Source organism: Myzus persicae, unplaced genomic scaffold (genome assembly GCF_001856785.1).
Source record: "Myzus persicae strain clone G006 unplaced genomic scaffold, MPER_G0061.0, whole genome shotgun sequence".
Taxonomy (NCBI): domain Eukaryota; kingdom Metazoa; phylum Arthropoda; class Insecta; order Hemiptera; family Aphididae; genus Myzus; species Myzus persicae.
This window is the reverse complement of record NW_019101686.1, coordinates 356,897-372,923: the sequence shown is the minus strand read 5'-3', so window position 1 is coordinate 372,923 and position 16,027 is coordinate 356,897. Positions and strand designations below refer to the sequence as shown.

The following is a 16,027-nucleotide window of genomic DNA, read 5'->3' as shown; positions in this document are numbered from 1 at the left end:
ATGATAATAATAATAATAATAATAATAAAAACGATAATAAAATAAAACGCGTTTAATTAAAAGGCGGTTTTTTTCATTAGTTTTCGTGTTTTTTTCCCCCTTCCCCGCTATTACCTATACTACGGCGTCTTGGTCTGATGCCGCCGACGCCGCCGACGGCGCCGGCACGCCGCCGTTCGCACGCACACACATCTCACACACGTCGAATAAATATACTTTTTAAAACATATAATGATAATATATAATACACACGCCGACATGTGCTACAACTACTACTACTACTACTACTACTACTACTACTACTACTGCAAGTACCATATAAAAATAATCGTACGAGTTTGTGTCACATAACATATCGGAAAATATTATACGCGTCGGCACACCGACCGACAACAATAATAATAATAATAATATACGTAATTAGGTTTTTCGTTCTTCTCACCGCTCGAGTGTAATAATATAAATATTATCTCCGTCGGCACCGCTCTCTTGTATTTATTTTATTTTTATATTATTATTTTATCCGCTTTTTCGCGCAAGCGGGTGGTCTTCGGTCGACGACGACGCGCGGAGGCGCTTAAACGCGGTACGTGTTTTTCGCCGTTCTCTCTCGCGTAGGTTACCTACATTATTATACCGTCGTCGTGGAAATCCGTTCACGACGGGGTGATAACGGCCTCGATGGTCAAATAAACGAGACGCACGTCGTGTAAATGTAAATCGTCTAACCTCATTACCATACGTAATAGCTAGCTGATAACCACTATTATATTATACTTATATGCACCGTTCCGGTATATTATGAGAAGCAGTGTAGGACGCGTAGCTGGTAATATATTATTATAATAAAATAATATTTTATATAATATTCCACTCCATTGTATCCTCTCTCTCTCTCTCCCTGCTTCATTTATTTTTTATTTTTGTTATTATTGTTGTTATATTCGACGGCCACAAAACAAATACGACTTTTTTTTGTGTTTGACGAAGGTATCATATAATATATTATAATATTGTAAACGGTTTTTTATTCTTCTAAGCGCATTGCATTCGTTCTCCAGTATTTATCATTAAAACCGTGCCTGCTTCTTTGACACGACGAAAATAATATAATATAAAGGTACATACCTGCTGTTACACCGTATTCAGTCATTCAGATCAATAATATTATGTATTCTGGAAAATGTTCAGAACACAACCCGATAGTAGGTACATTTCTAATCATTATTATTAAGACTTGTACAATGATTTTTCCGGTATTCGTTAGGAGAATGTACCCTAAATAACGATTCTGAATATAATATACAGTTCAGTCGATTACAATATATGAGCCTCAAATTTCATATGTTTTTATTTATCACATCATATTCATATTAGTTATCATGCTAATTATATGATCTTTTACAGTACTTTTGGTAGTGGGCAAATCCTTTTTGCTTGAATAAATTAATCTTTATTAGCAAATTCTTCAAACAGAAAAGTTTTTGTTTCTAGCATTACATCTTTGACAAGGCCGTAACTGGAAATTAATTTCGGGGTTGACCCCCCCCAGGTACGGCCTTGATCTTTGATATACTCATATTCTCCATCGCAAAAAGAATTCACTCGGTTTGCAATAACATTAAGTAGATACGGCAAAACTCACGTCAACAATTTATCTTTGAATTATTACTAGGTACCTAGGTACCCACAAACTACAGTGAAGTTGTCTGTACATTTTTGCTTACAGAATTAATAATTTTTGTTCTTCTTTGGTTTTTTTTTAAAAAAATCATATTATGATGAGTTTCATAATGTTGTTTTACAGATGATTATATATATATATATATATGGTATATACCCCCTTATACTTTATACCTTATACCTTTGTTAACCATACTTGCACAATCTTCAGTTTATGCATTTTAAAATTTCTCTGAAACTACGAATTAAATATTGAATTCATTATTTTTTTTTTTTGTACAGATACATTTAACAATGATAGATAAATCCGATAAAATAATTATCATTACAAGTCCTCGAAACACGCACTTCCACATCGACGGACATATTCATACGGCAAATTCAATCATCAGTCAATACCTAACGATTTTTAATTTTTTTCTGTGGATATGAGTGTAATATATTTAATAGGATTTGTTTTGGACCATTTTATGTTTTGCGTCATTTTACGTTTAGTGTAATATATGCTAAGTTTTTAACTGATCTACAATTTCATATTCTGAAAAATGTCAACGATAATGAAAACATAGGTAATTACTTAGTGGTGTTATTTTTTATTTTTAAAAATAAAATAATATAGGTACATGATAAATATTTTAATTTTGTTCATGCCACAGATCGCCATCCCTAACTGTCATATATAATGTTATATCGCTGCAATATTCCGATATAAATTTGATTTAACACTGAAAACACATAGGTAGTTGTTTATAATTTACTGCACTTTAGATTTTATATACCGTTTTCTTCTTGTTAAAACTACAGAAAAATAGATAAAATTAGATTTCAGGATTAGTAAAAATCTATAAAACGCTATTTTAATCAAAGTTTAAGATATCAAATTACGACCAATAATAACACTCTAGATTTTAGGTACCTTTATACTTTATAGATATATTATATTTATAGTCGAGAATAATGTTATTTGTATACCTATATATAATTGTAATAAAATAAAATGTATTATACTCGTAGTTCATATTTTATTCGTTTTTACCGTATATACATATTATAATATATCTAATAAGACTTGTATCATTTTTATTAAATTAACCAAATCCTATGTAGATACATACGAATAAATAATAAATATACAGTTTAATGTTTATGTTTTCATATTATTGTTGTAGAAAAATATCAATTGCATTTTATACTAGTGTATAAACTTATAAAATAGTATGTTTAAAATTGATGACATAGAGCAAGATCTTATTACTTTTTATTATCGGGTCATTAACCCAGAATACCTATGTTCGGCAATAATTTTAATCAGCATTTTATGGTGTAAACTTGTTTTTTGTTTGTAGCTTAACGCAAATTAGCATAACAAATCTGAGAATACGCAATGAAAAATTATTGTCCATAACCTTGACAAACATAAAAATCAAGAAATTATGCAGAAATCTATATTTACAGCTGAAGTAATAAATGTGGCTTTTCAATAAGAAATTGCTTTAAAGTATTTAATTTTTATTTTACTATAATATTGTGACACGTGTTTGCATTAAAAATATATTGAAACAAGTCACCTAAATAAAATAATCAAAATGGAACATTTCAAATACAATAAGCTAAACTTAAACAGAGCTTTAAACTTTTCAAATCATTATTCCATCCTTTTCAGAACACATTAAAATGTACTGTTGCTATTACAATAAAGTACTAACTGGGACATTTATGTATTTCAATGAGAAAATAAACAATAACTAAATATTCAAAACAATTTCTTTTGAACCTAGTTATATTTTTCTCGTTTTTGAGTGGTTTGTAAACTTATTATTAATTATGTATCAAAGTTGCTTTTCAATCAAATATAATAATAAAATTCAGAATATCGAATCGGGTTCAATGTTTTAGGTATAATCCCAAACGATCAAAACTACTTGTCCCCTTGTCATAAAGTAAATCACAGTATAATTTGTGTATACTAGGTAAAAAAAAAGGTATTTATAATATATGTTCTAAAATTCTAAATAGTAAATACTATGTACATTATAGATTTACATTGTATTTGAGTATATATAAAAAATGTGATTGAAATAAACTAAATAAACTAAACAGTGATTATTATTATTATTCAACATTATCATATAGGATTATAAGGATTTATTAATTTTGAGTTTAAATATAACTGAAGTATTTAATTTCACTAAAATAGTTAGTTAGTAAGTACCTATTTATTTTATTATAATTTATCATACAAAAAAAAAAAAATCAAAATCAAAATATTAATTAATATATTGTTTGGTTTTAAAAGTCACTTTTTTATCTCTTTAAACTGTTCTTATACACAAAATATTGTATAAACAATTATTTAAGTTTCATAAAATTTCATAAAATTAAGTTTTGTTTTGTAAACTTATAAGTTTTTAATGAAAAAGTTAAAAAAATAAGATTAAATTTAATGATATTGTGTTTTATTATATTTCTATAATGATTTATATTTTCATATCTATAATCATTTCTGAAATTGCCTAAACAACAAAATAACTTATAATACCTCGTATAAGTGTTTGCAGTATATAAGATTTTATATTAAAATGAAAAAAAATTATTATTTTAAGATTTGACGATTTTTTTTTTAATAGACTTAAATAATTTATTATCAACTTATTTCAAATATAATAAATAATAGTTAATACTTAATACTTTATAATAATGATTATTATAATATTCTTTATAGTTATGATTTGATAGACATATAGCATATATCATATGGATCCAAATCTGTGAAATAATAAATTGTGGATATCTAAAATAAACATATAATAAGTTAAATAATTATAACTGATTATATACTATGAATTATAATTTATGTCAACTTCGTGAAATTAATAACCATTATGTATATCTGTATGCTACAAAAATAAATAAGTACAAAAATGTTATTATAATTTGACATTTTTACTTAAAATATACAAAATATTTTTGACATTATTAGAAATTAGTTAAATTACGATCAACTACTATGTCATAATCATCACTTTTAACTAGTTGTATATTTTTGATAGTTTAGTAACATAATACTTCTAAACCAGGCTTTATATAATATGAACTGAATTTAATTTTTATTTAAAAAGTAAAAACCAATTAGTTTTAGATGCAGTTAAAATATTGTTTATTAATTTTATATTCATGAACACCAATTATCGTGCATAATAATTTAATCAAAACAATTATTTTTATTTCAATACAATTTTTTTAATTTTGATGATAATTTATGATGACACTTATGTAACGATAATTTATTCGTTTAGTCTTCAGGTAACCAATATCATTTTTATTCCACGGTATAGTGTATAGTAACAAGTAGAATAAATTATATGCAACATATAAACTATATAAACTTGATTTTAGTGTTATTTACTTTAAGAAGTTCGACTATTCATTCCGAAAATATTGTTAACTTTTAATAAATATTTTTCGTGTACTATTAAACAATATAATATGCGTACAATGTAAGCAGAGAGGTGAAAATAGTCGCCAAAACGAGGATGGAGCTTTTAAGTTTTTTCCACAAAGAAGCTCGTATTGTTTTCGATTTATTTGGGAACGAAGTCGTTGTGGGGTGGGGGTGGGGGGAGGTGGATATTATAAGGGTAAAATATTATTATGTTTCCACGTGACGCCTTTGCCACCGTCATCGTATTCGTCGCCGTTGTCGGCGGCGGTGGCGTGTATAGTGCTGTATATAATGATGACTGGCGGGTGTACACGTTGTAGCTGCGTGCGGCGGGCGGACCAGCGGGCGCGTTCGGCGAACCGTGAACCGGCGTCTGTGGCTAATTCGCCGTGAACGCACGGCGAGGTATATCCTTGGCAGGCGTGTCTCCTTGGATACAAGCTCGCCAGGGCTTTTGACATCGGTCTGAAAATACCTGTCGACAGGTGAAAGAGTATGAATTGATTTCCCGACAGGAATTCGCCGCCGACTCTCTCCTCGTGTGTACATATACCTATATATATATATATATATATATATATCCGTGCGTGTGCGTGTTCGTGCTTGGGGCGAGAAACCCGAGTGCAGTGTGACGGAAAAAAACGGCGAGTGATGGTGAATTATTATTATTACGGGTCGGAGAAAATATTTTATACTCTAGAAATATAATATATAATAATTTTGTATGGTAAAATATAATATAATATAATATAATGACGGCGGCGGCGGTATCGAACGTGTCCGGTCAGTTTTCCAGGTGGACCGGCGTAGTTGACAAATTGCATTTCTTTGTCAGCAAACCCTCGAAATCGTCATCCCCTTCGCACCGTCCCCTCACTCGCATACCGCACAAACCTTTGACGAAACGACGACTGCACTCGTATGCATTATACGCGTTGTTATATAATACTATATATACGTATAGGTAGGTACATATAATATGATAGTGTGTCGTTGTGTGGGTGCTTGTGATGAGTGCGTTTTTCGTACCAACAGTAATAACAATATTATAAACGTTTACATTTTTAGCGGTCGTTGACAACGATTGTTGCCGGATTTCAATGCACCACTGAATTATGCGCGAGACAATAATAATTATTTCTATAGGAATTATTTATATTTATATACGCGTGTGTTTTTCTATCGAATCAATATTATTGTTGTTATTATTATAGTCGCTTTCACGCGGATTCCAAAGAATACGCCTACTGAACATTGTTGACAATACGCCCGCGCGATTGTAGCAGTCACCGCCATTGCAGTATGCGAGTATATATATTATGTAGGCACAGTGTAGCGATCCGGTAACTAGCGATCGTGGGCCCCCCTCTGAGGTCCGAACAGAGGCTGACCGAAAATAACCGAACTGGTGGTGCATTATAATAATAATAATCAAAAAACACGATTTTTTTTTTTGTTGATTTGTGCACCGAATTTTTGCGAGGAAGTCCAAGTAGTATTCGTCGCTAACCGATGCTCTTTATTGTATAATATTATATTATTCGTACAGAGTGCTACCGCTGACAAGCTAAGATTTAATGGTTTTTTCCCCTCCCGCTCGTCATTCAACGAAATCGAATTATTGTACTTTGCAAGACACACAAATACACAATACCTATCATCGAAAACGTAGCTTGGTCGAATGTACATTTTCGACTGACAAGTATATTTTACCACGTCGTGAAACATACATCCTGTTCGATTATACTAAACGAGTTTAGTATTATAATTTATAATAAAATATATTATACAGGAATACTGTTGTATTGACGCGTTCAATAGAACGTATTATTATTATTGCAATAACCTAAATCGTTCACAGCCGCAAACAATGAAGGTTATACAGTAAGCGAAAATGTATCGGTACTCAATGGACAAATAACTGCAACGATTTTCAAAATGTTAAATACAATTTTACCAGATTAATTCAAAATATGTACAATGTTGAATGTATGCAGTACCTATACCACAATTATTGTAATCTGCAATGTATCAAAAGTTTGACGGCGCTCTAATCAGATTTTTAGATAATATTGTATAATAATTATCAATTGTAGCTAATAATGTAAAAGTCGTAGAATAGGTACGTTTGTTCTAGAATTTGCTGTATTTTTATCCGTTATTGTGGGTTTTAATATAGAACATGGATACTTTGATACAACTAATATTAATACTATATGTATACAGTTGTACTACTCAGAGGGCTTAGCTAGTACGATTCAAGTAAAGTTCCGATGACCAAGTAACCAAATCAATATTTCAGCTGGGTATTTAGAAATTAACTGAGTGAGAAAGTTGTTAATATTGTTAATAACAGTTTGTTACTGCATTATAGCAAGCAAAAGTTATTCATAAAAAAAATATTGTTCTCCTTAGACACCTGTTGAATGTCAATTACACAGTTATGCCTTATACAGATGTATTTTGTACATCATAATATTATTTATTATTAATTTTCTCGCAGAAAATTTACATTATTAGTTTTACTGTTTTTATATTTAAAATTATTTATTATTACCAATATGATATTAAAAAATAGATAACTAGATTGGATAATGCCAGATGATAACTCGATGCACAATATACCAATAAACTCTTATAGGTAATTGAATTAATTGCAACTAAGTAAAACAAAGGTGTATACATACCTATTATTTTTCTTGAATTAACAGAATCAATTTGTGTAATGTATATGTAATAAAACGGACCATATATTTGAAAATTAAATGAATATTTATTAAAGGAACCGACTTCACTTTAGATATTAAAGGGTCAAAAACCACAACATTTTTGTTTAATTAACTGAAAGATAAATGTAGCTCTTTTTAATTACGATTATATAAATTATTATTTTTACAAGTTTCTTCGTCGGACTAATACATTCTTCAACTAATTTATAGTTAGCATTTTTTTTTTTTTTTTACTGCATTTACTGTATATTATATACGATTATAAAAATAACTTAAACAAGCGTGAAATGCAAATTATTAAGTTAACTTTACTCATAATTTCTTGGTACATCATTGGATGGCCGAATATTTGTGAAAATAACTTTTAATATTTAAAATACACTATAAAACATTTTTAAACTCAAGGTTTTTAAAATAATCGACAAACTTAGTTTAGTGAGATGATAATAATTCTTAAAGTCATAAAAATATTAATAAGCTAGTCTACGACTTACCGTTTCATAGTTCATCAAGTAAAGTTAAAATGTATCTCCCGCTTGAGTTTTTAAATCAACTAAACAAACATATTAATTTATTGATACGCCTACTCGAAATAATATCATAACGATCGATTAAGTATCGACCCACGTGCGTACTTAATTATTTTATCGGTTCATATTATAATATTCTTAAATGAGTAAATTACAATAGTCATTGGATTCGTACACCGGAGAAGAGCGTCAAAAACGTGTATTTTATTCGTTTGCCAACTCAACCGTCTTGATTAATGTTCGGATTTGTTGTTTATTTTTTTTCTTTAAACCAAGCACGAGAGTACGGTATAAATTATCGGTGTAGCGTTATTTTTTTTTATTTCGTTTTTTAGATTTGCATTCGTGAGGGAGCGTAAAAAGTATTAACAATCTTTCCCGTTGTTTCTTTAACGAAACCCTTTTGTCACGGTCGAACCAGACGATAATTATTATTTGGCCCCAACTAATATATATATATATATAGGTGATATTTCCAAGGAAAACCCCAACGGAGTTGCGTACGGCAATGGGTTAGTGGAACGATGGGGAGGGGGATGAGTGGGAGTGGAAAGGGTTTAGGTGGCACGCAATTTATCAGCCATTGCAGGGTTTTGAGCGATTAAAACACAAGCCGGCAACGACAACAGATGCGGAGGGACGTCGACGTAGAAAAGGAACGAACGATATAGCAACGAAGTATCGCGCATATATATATACACACATACTTATTATATGTATACTGTATATACACGGGGCAGGAGAGTATAGTAGCTATGCTTATATTATATATGTAAGTGTGTGTGTGTGTGTGTGTGTGTGTGAGAGAGTGAAAATGCTGATGGGTTCTAATCCTTCCGCCAGGCTTTTGTCTCTCTTCCGTCACCGCTCGGCCTCTCTCTCTCCCTCGTTCTATGCGTATACATAGGTAGGTATATATATATATATATATATATGTATGAATATTTATACGCCATTCGTCGGGCTTAAGAGTGTCTTTAAACATTTCGTCGTCGTGTACTTAGCGCGTACTTTCGTGTCCCCGCCGCTGCGACGCATATATATGTACCCAGCGCGCATTAATCCGCGGAAGCCCTAATTTCGGCTGGCAAACTCGAAGTCGCGCAATCCTTTAGCTCGCCGCGCCAGCCACTTGCCGTTAAAACGCTTCCGGGTGCGTTAAAACGAGGTATGACAAAAACAACGAAAGGTTGACAAAATACGCACCACTATAATATAAGTATACAATTCTATATATTAGTACGTGCAAGTATATATTTGCATACAGCTAAGGGTGGGCCACGGGAGTGGGGATACAAAAATATACAGACATACCACTTTTATCTGTGGCCCTATTCTCGTGGTCCGACCTGTATAATATATACTATACGTCATAATAATATACTTGCATCGTATATGTGTCTGGGAGGCGCAATAAGGCCATTATCATATTCTGCTTGATTTTATGGTGAGTGACTAGGTTAACACCACCATGACCTAAGCACGCACGCGATTGGAGCGATTCACATAATCCGGCCTATGACTATACTGTGCATTATGACTATTTAATATTATAATAATGCACGTATACCTGTAAAGGCTGTGGAGGAGTCGATTGTATAGTCGTCCGAAGTCGTCGGACTCGTGGAAACGAAAGCCAGATACGCCCCGTTTCGATGTATTATAAATATTATACATATATTAAATAGGATATAGATACCATTAAATAAATTATAATTTTATATTATACTGTAATAATGATAGTATATATTGGGTAAATCTCAATCGACTGAAAATTGGCCCTCTCTAAATTCACACATGGGCACCGCATGGCAAAGACAGATCCACCCTTATACCCAACATACAACACAAAAGACTCAATCAAGCACACCATCGTCTACTGCCCAAACTTCGACGGATCCAGAAATGAATTTAACATTCCGGGCGATTTGTATAAAGTAATTGGTCCATTTACAAACCTCCTCAACATAACATCCTATGTTAAAAAAATTAAAAAGTATAGTGTTATAAAAATGTAAATATTTACGTGATCTAATAACCTTTGTAGTTAATGCTAAAAATAAAAAATTAAATTAAATAATGCATGTTATTTAAAGGCTTAAACCTTTGTCTGGAGAATACGTGTCAGTATTACTGCGTCAGCGGTTTTCGATGAGTTTTCTTTTTTATATTATTCACCTACGGCTGATTTACGTTTTTTTTTCCATTTATCTCATCACATTCAGCCGGCCGTTTGCTCGGATTTGGTTTTATTAAACGTAGGTACTCCTAAGGAGACGCTCACATGTCGAGTTTATAATATATAGGTACGTAAAATAAAATAATCGTATTCACGAATAATTAAAACTTAAAAAAAGCGGTCAAGACTCACGCGAGTTATATGTATATTTAATCCCTTCATTGTATCCTCTATAGATACCTATATATACCATATTATACGGTTTTCTACTCTCGACCACCGCCGTAATATTTTATTCGTCGTATTCTCCATTCATACTGATCCCCGCACATTCACTGTATTATGATAATATTATAATACGACTACCGGCTATCACATTGTTGTTATTATTATGATGTGCATAGCGGCTATTACAAAATATACGAAGTACAAGTACGTACATACCTGTATATGTATAGGTAGTAGGCAAGCTCCTTAGTCCAATAGTTTCAATAGAGAATTTCGGACGTGACCTGTATTTGTAAAGGGCTTCGTTTTCAAAGTGTACCAGGTACCTACGACAAAAAAACTACACATTATAATTCAAACCAAACATATGGTAACAAACCACATGGCGTAATATTTTCATCACACGCTTTTATCGTCCCCAAAATTATGCATCATATTACCTCCCTACCTATATGGTAAAGTAAGTAAAATACTGTACAGAATCCGTTTACAATACGCGAGGAGTATATATTTTTCATTGTTGACAAATAATATTATGTTTTGTACAGATGTAGTATCTACGTTATATGCATGCTATTCGTTTCCTAATCGTACGCAATATGCAACTATACTTCGTATAACTGTCGAAATCACAATTTTCATATAAAGCAATTTAAGGTAACATACAATTATAATTGTGTTTTAATATTATTTCAATATGCAGATTTCATTTATCCACTGTTTAGAAATAAGAATAACATACACTTGTTTACATAGATTTTGAATAACCTAACCTAACCTAACCTAACCTAAAGACACGAAATCGGCTGGTCTCGCTACAAACGTATGTGCTCATGCATCATTTTTTCTATTTCACTCATCATTCACAAAAGTTCACATTAAAAATAACTCTTTTCAAACTCAATTTATGAGAATTTTTTACATAAATAATTTGAACAAAGTTTCTAATATGAAAATTTCTAGTAATACAATCTAGCAAAACAATGATTACATTGAATGGATCACATACGTGATAAATCACATGCAGGTGAACCTATATTTTGAGCATTTATAATTTTTGTGATTTTTAAATTTTTTTATTGTCATTCAAAAATTTAAACTAGGCATCTATATAAAATAATAATACCTAATATATATCTTGAAATGATAAAAAAACTATTAATTTTATTTGTTAAAAATTATGATAAAATCATTCTAGTATATTTTGATGTGTAATAATGTATTATAATTATTAATTTTATAAGATAACATTTTAGAAAATAAATTGCTTAATGATTCTTCTCCAATTTTCTAGATTAAACATTTTGCATATAAATCCTTTAAATAAATTTACTTCAGAAAAGTTCAATATCGATATTTTAAATTTCTTATATTACTTTGAATAGTACAGTATTACAGTATTAATACATATATTTTTTTATATAAAATAGTTTAAGCTTCAGCCAATAGGCATCACAGATTTTCTAGGTATAAAAATAAATCTTATCTGTTTCCCCTTATTGGATTTTTTCAACTTAAGTATTACAACTAAATCGTATTATTAGTTTATTCAACGTACATAATATTTACGTTTATTAAAAGTTCAAGTTTAAGTTACCATAATGAAATCTATAAAATATTTCTGTCAGAAAGTATTCTAATAGTTATATTAAGGTATATCCACTCCACAATCAAAATAAAATTTATCACAACTGATATATGTACGGTAAATTAATAATTACATAAACAATAAAGTATGTTTAAAAGAATATTTATTTATGTAGTATTATCTAGTATTACCTACATGACGTACTTTCGACTTTTTTTTTACTTTTTAATAATTAATTGATAATAATCGTTTCTGAAATAAATAAAATTCTCATATTTTTATGAATGTGTGGATATCCTCGGTTCGATTGTAAAATATTTTAATATTAAGTTATAGACATGCGATACTGACACCGATGTCTATAGAAATAAGTTCGCACACATAAATAGGGTGAGTATAGGCTGATGATTGGATGGCAGGAGTCTTACGAATGTCGCAAACTCGTTGTATACATTCGTCATTGGCAACCCTTTTTTGAATGGATTCTGATTGCATTGTTAGCCTTCGTTCTGGCGGAAGGGAGAAGTGTTGGGAAAAGGCGATCAGAAGTAAAGAAAGTTAATAAAAATAAAATATCAATTCGATACACGTGACATAAGAATAAATACACGTAATAATATTATTATAGTAACGATATTATAATATCATTGTGTCAATAATTCAGGTCATTGTTTGGTATAGTGAGAACTCATCGTTTCGAAAAGTATAAAAAGTTTTGTACAATTTAAGATATAATACAATTTTCCTTATTTTTTCTAACCTTATGTCATCTGTCGGTGAACCCATTATCAACTTTTGATTGGCAGCTGTTTTTTATTTCGTGAACGGAAGCAGAATAATTTTTTATTAATAAGCATTTAAAAGTTTGGACGAGTGAAGTTATATAACGTAACATATAACATCTGCGCGGTCTCTCTTTACTACTCCACTCAGCTAATCTAAAATTAAAATTAAAATTCACATTAATAAAATAAAAAACTGTTCTATTTCTAACTATTTCTAATAATCTATGTTTCTAGTTTTCTACATCAACATTTTTTATAAAATTATTCATCTTGAATTATTATGAAATCTTTTAAATTACAATCCTAAAGGTTTAGCAGTCTATTATAGCTACCACGTTTAAAGGTTAAAATTATCGGTTATGGTGCATACTAGTGCAAAAGTCAAACAATATAAAATGTTTGAACTTCCCATGCACATCTCAAATTTCTCCTAAAAAATAATCTCAAAAAGTATAATTTCTTGAATAGAAAGATTATGTTTGCTATCAAAACAATCGCCCTACATATTATGATTAAATGCAATCGGCGATCTAAGTAACACAAGATAATTTAGAGAAAAACAACAATTATTCGATTAATATCAACGAATTGCTTGTATATTGTAATATATATTTGCGCGTGTGTGTGGGTGTGAATATTTTTGTCACGACAGAAAAAAATAATATTTGACACTCGCTATAGTACAATAAAATAGTATAATATGAACAATGCTAATTTAAAATCAAGAAGGTAAAGTATTAAAAAAAAAACTGTTATTTATCAGATCTTTTGAAAATAAAAATTATATAATAATAAAATGAACTGAAACAAAAAAAAACAGATTTAATCAATTTTAAATAATGTTTAGAGGTAGCTTAATTAAGAGATACATTAATTATGGTAATGCAAATAAATATTTAACGTCTTATTAATATATTATCATATCTTGAAAAAATAATGAAATGTATAGTATTTTTATATTTTATATTATTAATCTGAAGGAGTCAAGATAAAAAGCATAAGACCGTTTTGATAAAAACCACTACAATATGCACACACTTTTTAAGTGTAATTTTTTCAAGGGGATGCATTTTTTTCGGACTAGATATAAGTGAGGCGGGGGACGGAAAACGAAAATGAGAAAAAAATAACACCCCCCCCCCCCACGATCACTTACACCACTGAATATAAAACGTATAATCTGGGATAAATAATAATATTACGGTGTCGGTCTGTTGCAGGGCGAGGACGCAGTCCGCTGCGGAATCATTTCGCACTCGTGTAGTTACCGCAGCGGCGGTCCGAAGCTTTGACGGTGCGAAGACCACGCACCGGAAGTGCGAATAATAGTAATAATAATATTATGATTCTATTATTGAATTAGACGGTGGCAATGCGACGTACATATATGTATAGACCGACCCGGGACGCAAAATTTATGAGCATATATATGAACATACATATTTAGGTGTAGCGCGCGGAATCTAATTTGCCATCTCGGGGTCGCGGGGCCTGCGTCATTTGTACGAATTAAGGGGTGCGAGAGCGGCTGGCCGGGGGTGTATGTGTATACATGTCGTATGATATGTATAATAATATTATAATAATTCTCGACGCCACCGTATACGTAATACGGTAGGTTTTACACTCGTCTATATGATATGTGGAATAGTTTGTACCAGCTATATCCTGTAAACGTCATATTAAAACACATACGATATATACATATGGACGAGCACGTTCGTATTATAATCCTTCATATTATTATTATCCTTGTGCTGCACACATGCCATCACTGGTCCTTAAAATAATCATAATAATTTTCGACGTCACCTCGACGTGTATCATATATTATTATCGTTGTGCAACACTTATGCCACTTAACACCTAACGCAGTATAATATTATTATAATATTATATAAGATCTACATCACATACTCGACACGATCAACTATGCTGACCTATTCAACAATATATTTATATATTCACACTCGATTAACTGTAAGACCTATAATTTCCAATACACACCGTCAGTGGCTTATCCAAAGTGAGTATTTGGGGGGGACGGGGGGAGGTGGTTATGAAAACCCGCTTGAGCCGTGTCATATGATAATATGTTGACACTATGTAAGAACAGTCAGTTATCAGTACGACTGTAGGTATATTTAAGACATCAATATAGATTTTTAGCAGGCAATACAACTGAATATGTAACAGAGTCTTGGTCATTTAAGTATCTTTAAGATCCTTATATTATTATCTATCGGCTTCTGGTTTAGGTTATTATTAAGGTACTGTAATTACATATATTCCAATTTATAGAGTCCCAATATTCTCCCTGCATAATATTTTATATTTAATTAGTCATTCCCCAGTCCTAACCACATAAGTACGTTACAGTAGTACAGGGACGCCTTATACATATCTATAATATGCGAAACAGTCTGCAGTACTTGGTCGATTCGCGTATGTTCGTATTATAAAATAGTAAACTTGTACGTAGATATTTTAAATATTTAAAAAATATTAATATTGTTATTATTTTTATTATTATTTAATAATAATATAATAACCACAACCCTAAAGTTGGCTCTTCGACTTCATTCAAAAACTTCGCTACAGTTTTCAGGAATTCGCAAGTATATTTTTAAAATTTTGAAATGCAAATTATGGCAGATATCGAAGGTTTTTGCATACCAGGACAGACTTCACTCACAGCCCATTAACACGATTATTCAGAAAGACTACTATACCAATCTCTAAATATTTGCTGTGGTAAGCAAGAGTGTGCATTCCCATTCCTGGAATTCGGAACATTAAAGGTCTGGGTTTAAGACTTTGAAAACTCGTCCTGACCGCCGAGGAACTGACTTGTGAATTCTTA

At 30.9% G+C, this 16,027-nt stretch overlaps 1 protein-coding gene across 5 annotated transcripts in view; it reads right to left on the bottom strand.

Annotated features, from left to right (window-relative positions):
• Positions 1 to 16,027, bottom strand: part of LOC111030128 — a 113,642-nt gene that overhangs the window by 32,168 nt on the left and 65,447 nt on the right. For 2 of the 5 annotated variants that reach the window (XM_022309489.1, XM_022309490.1), the window contains 3 exons: positions 13,140 to 13,317; positions 11,008 to 11,117; positions 5,056 to 5,600 (listed from right to left, as the gene is read on the bottom strand). In XM_022309489.1, coding sequence (XP_022165181.1) covers positions 5,314 to 5,600; positions 11,008 to 11,117; positions 13,140 to 13,165 — 423 coding nt within the window. In that variant the 5' untranslated portion in view covers positions 13,166 to 13,317 and the 3' untranslated portion in view covers positions 5,056 to 5,313. Of the gene's footprint in view, positions 1 to 5,055; positions 5,601 to 11,007; positions 11,118 to 13,139; positions 13,318 to 16,027 lie in introns of those variants that run through there. The other 3 variants (XR_002604072.1, XR_002604071.1, XR_002604073.1) reach the window with 2 other exon arrangements.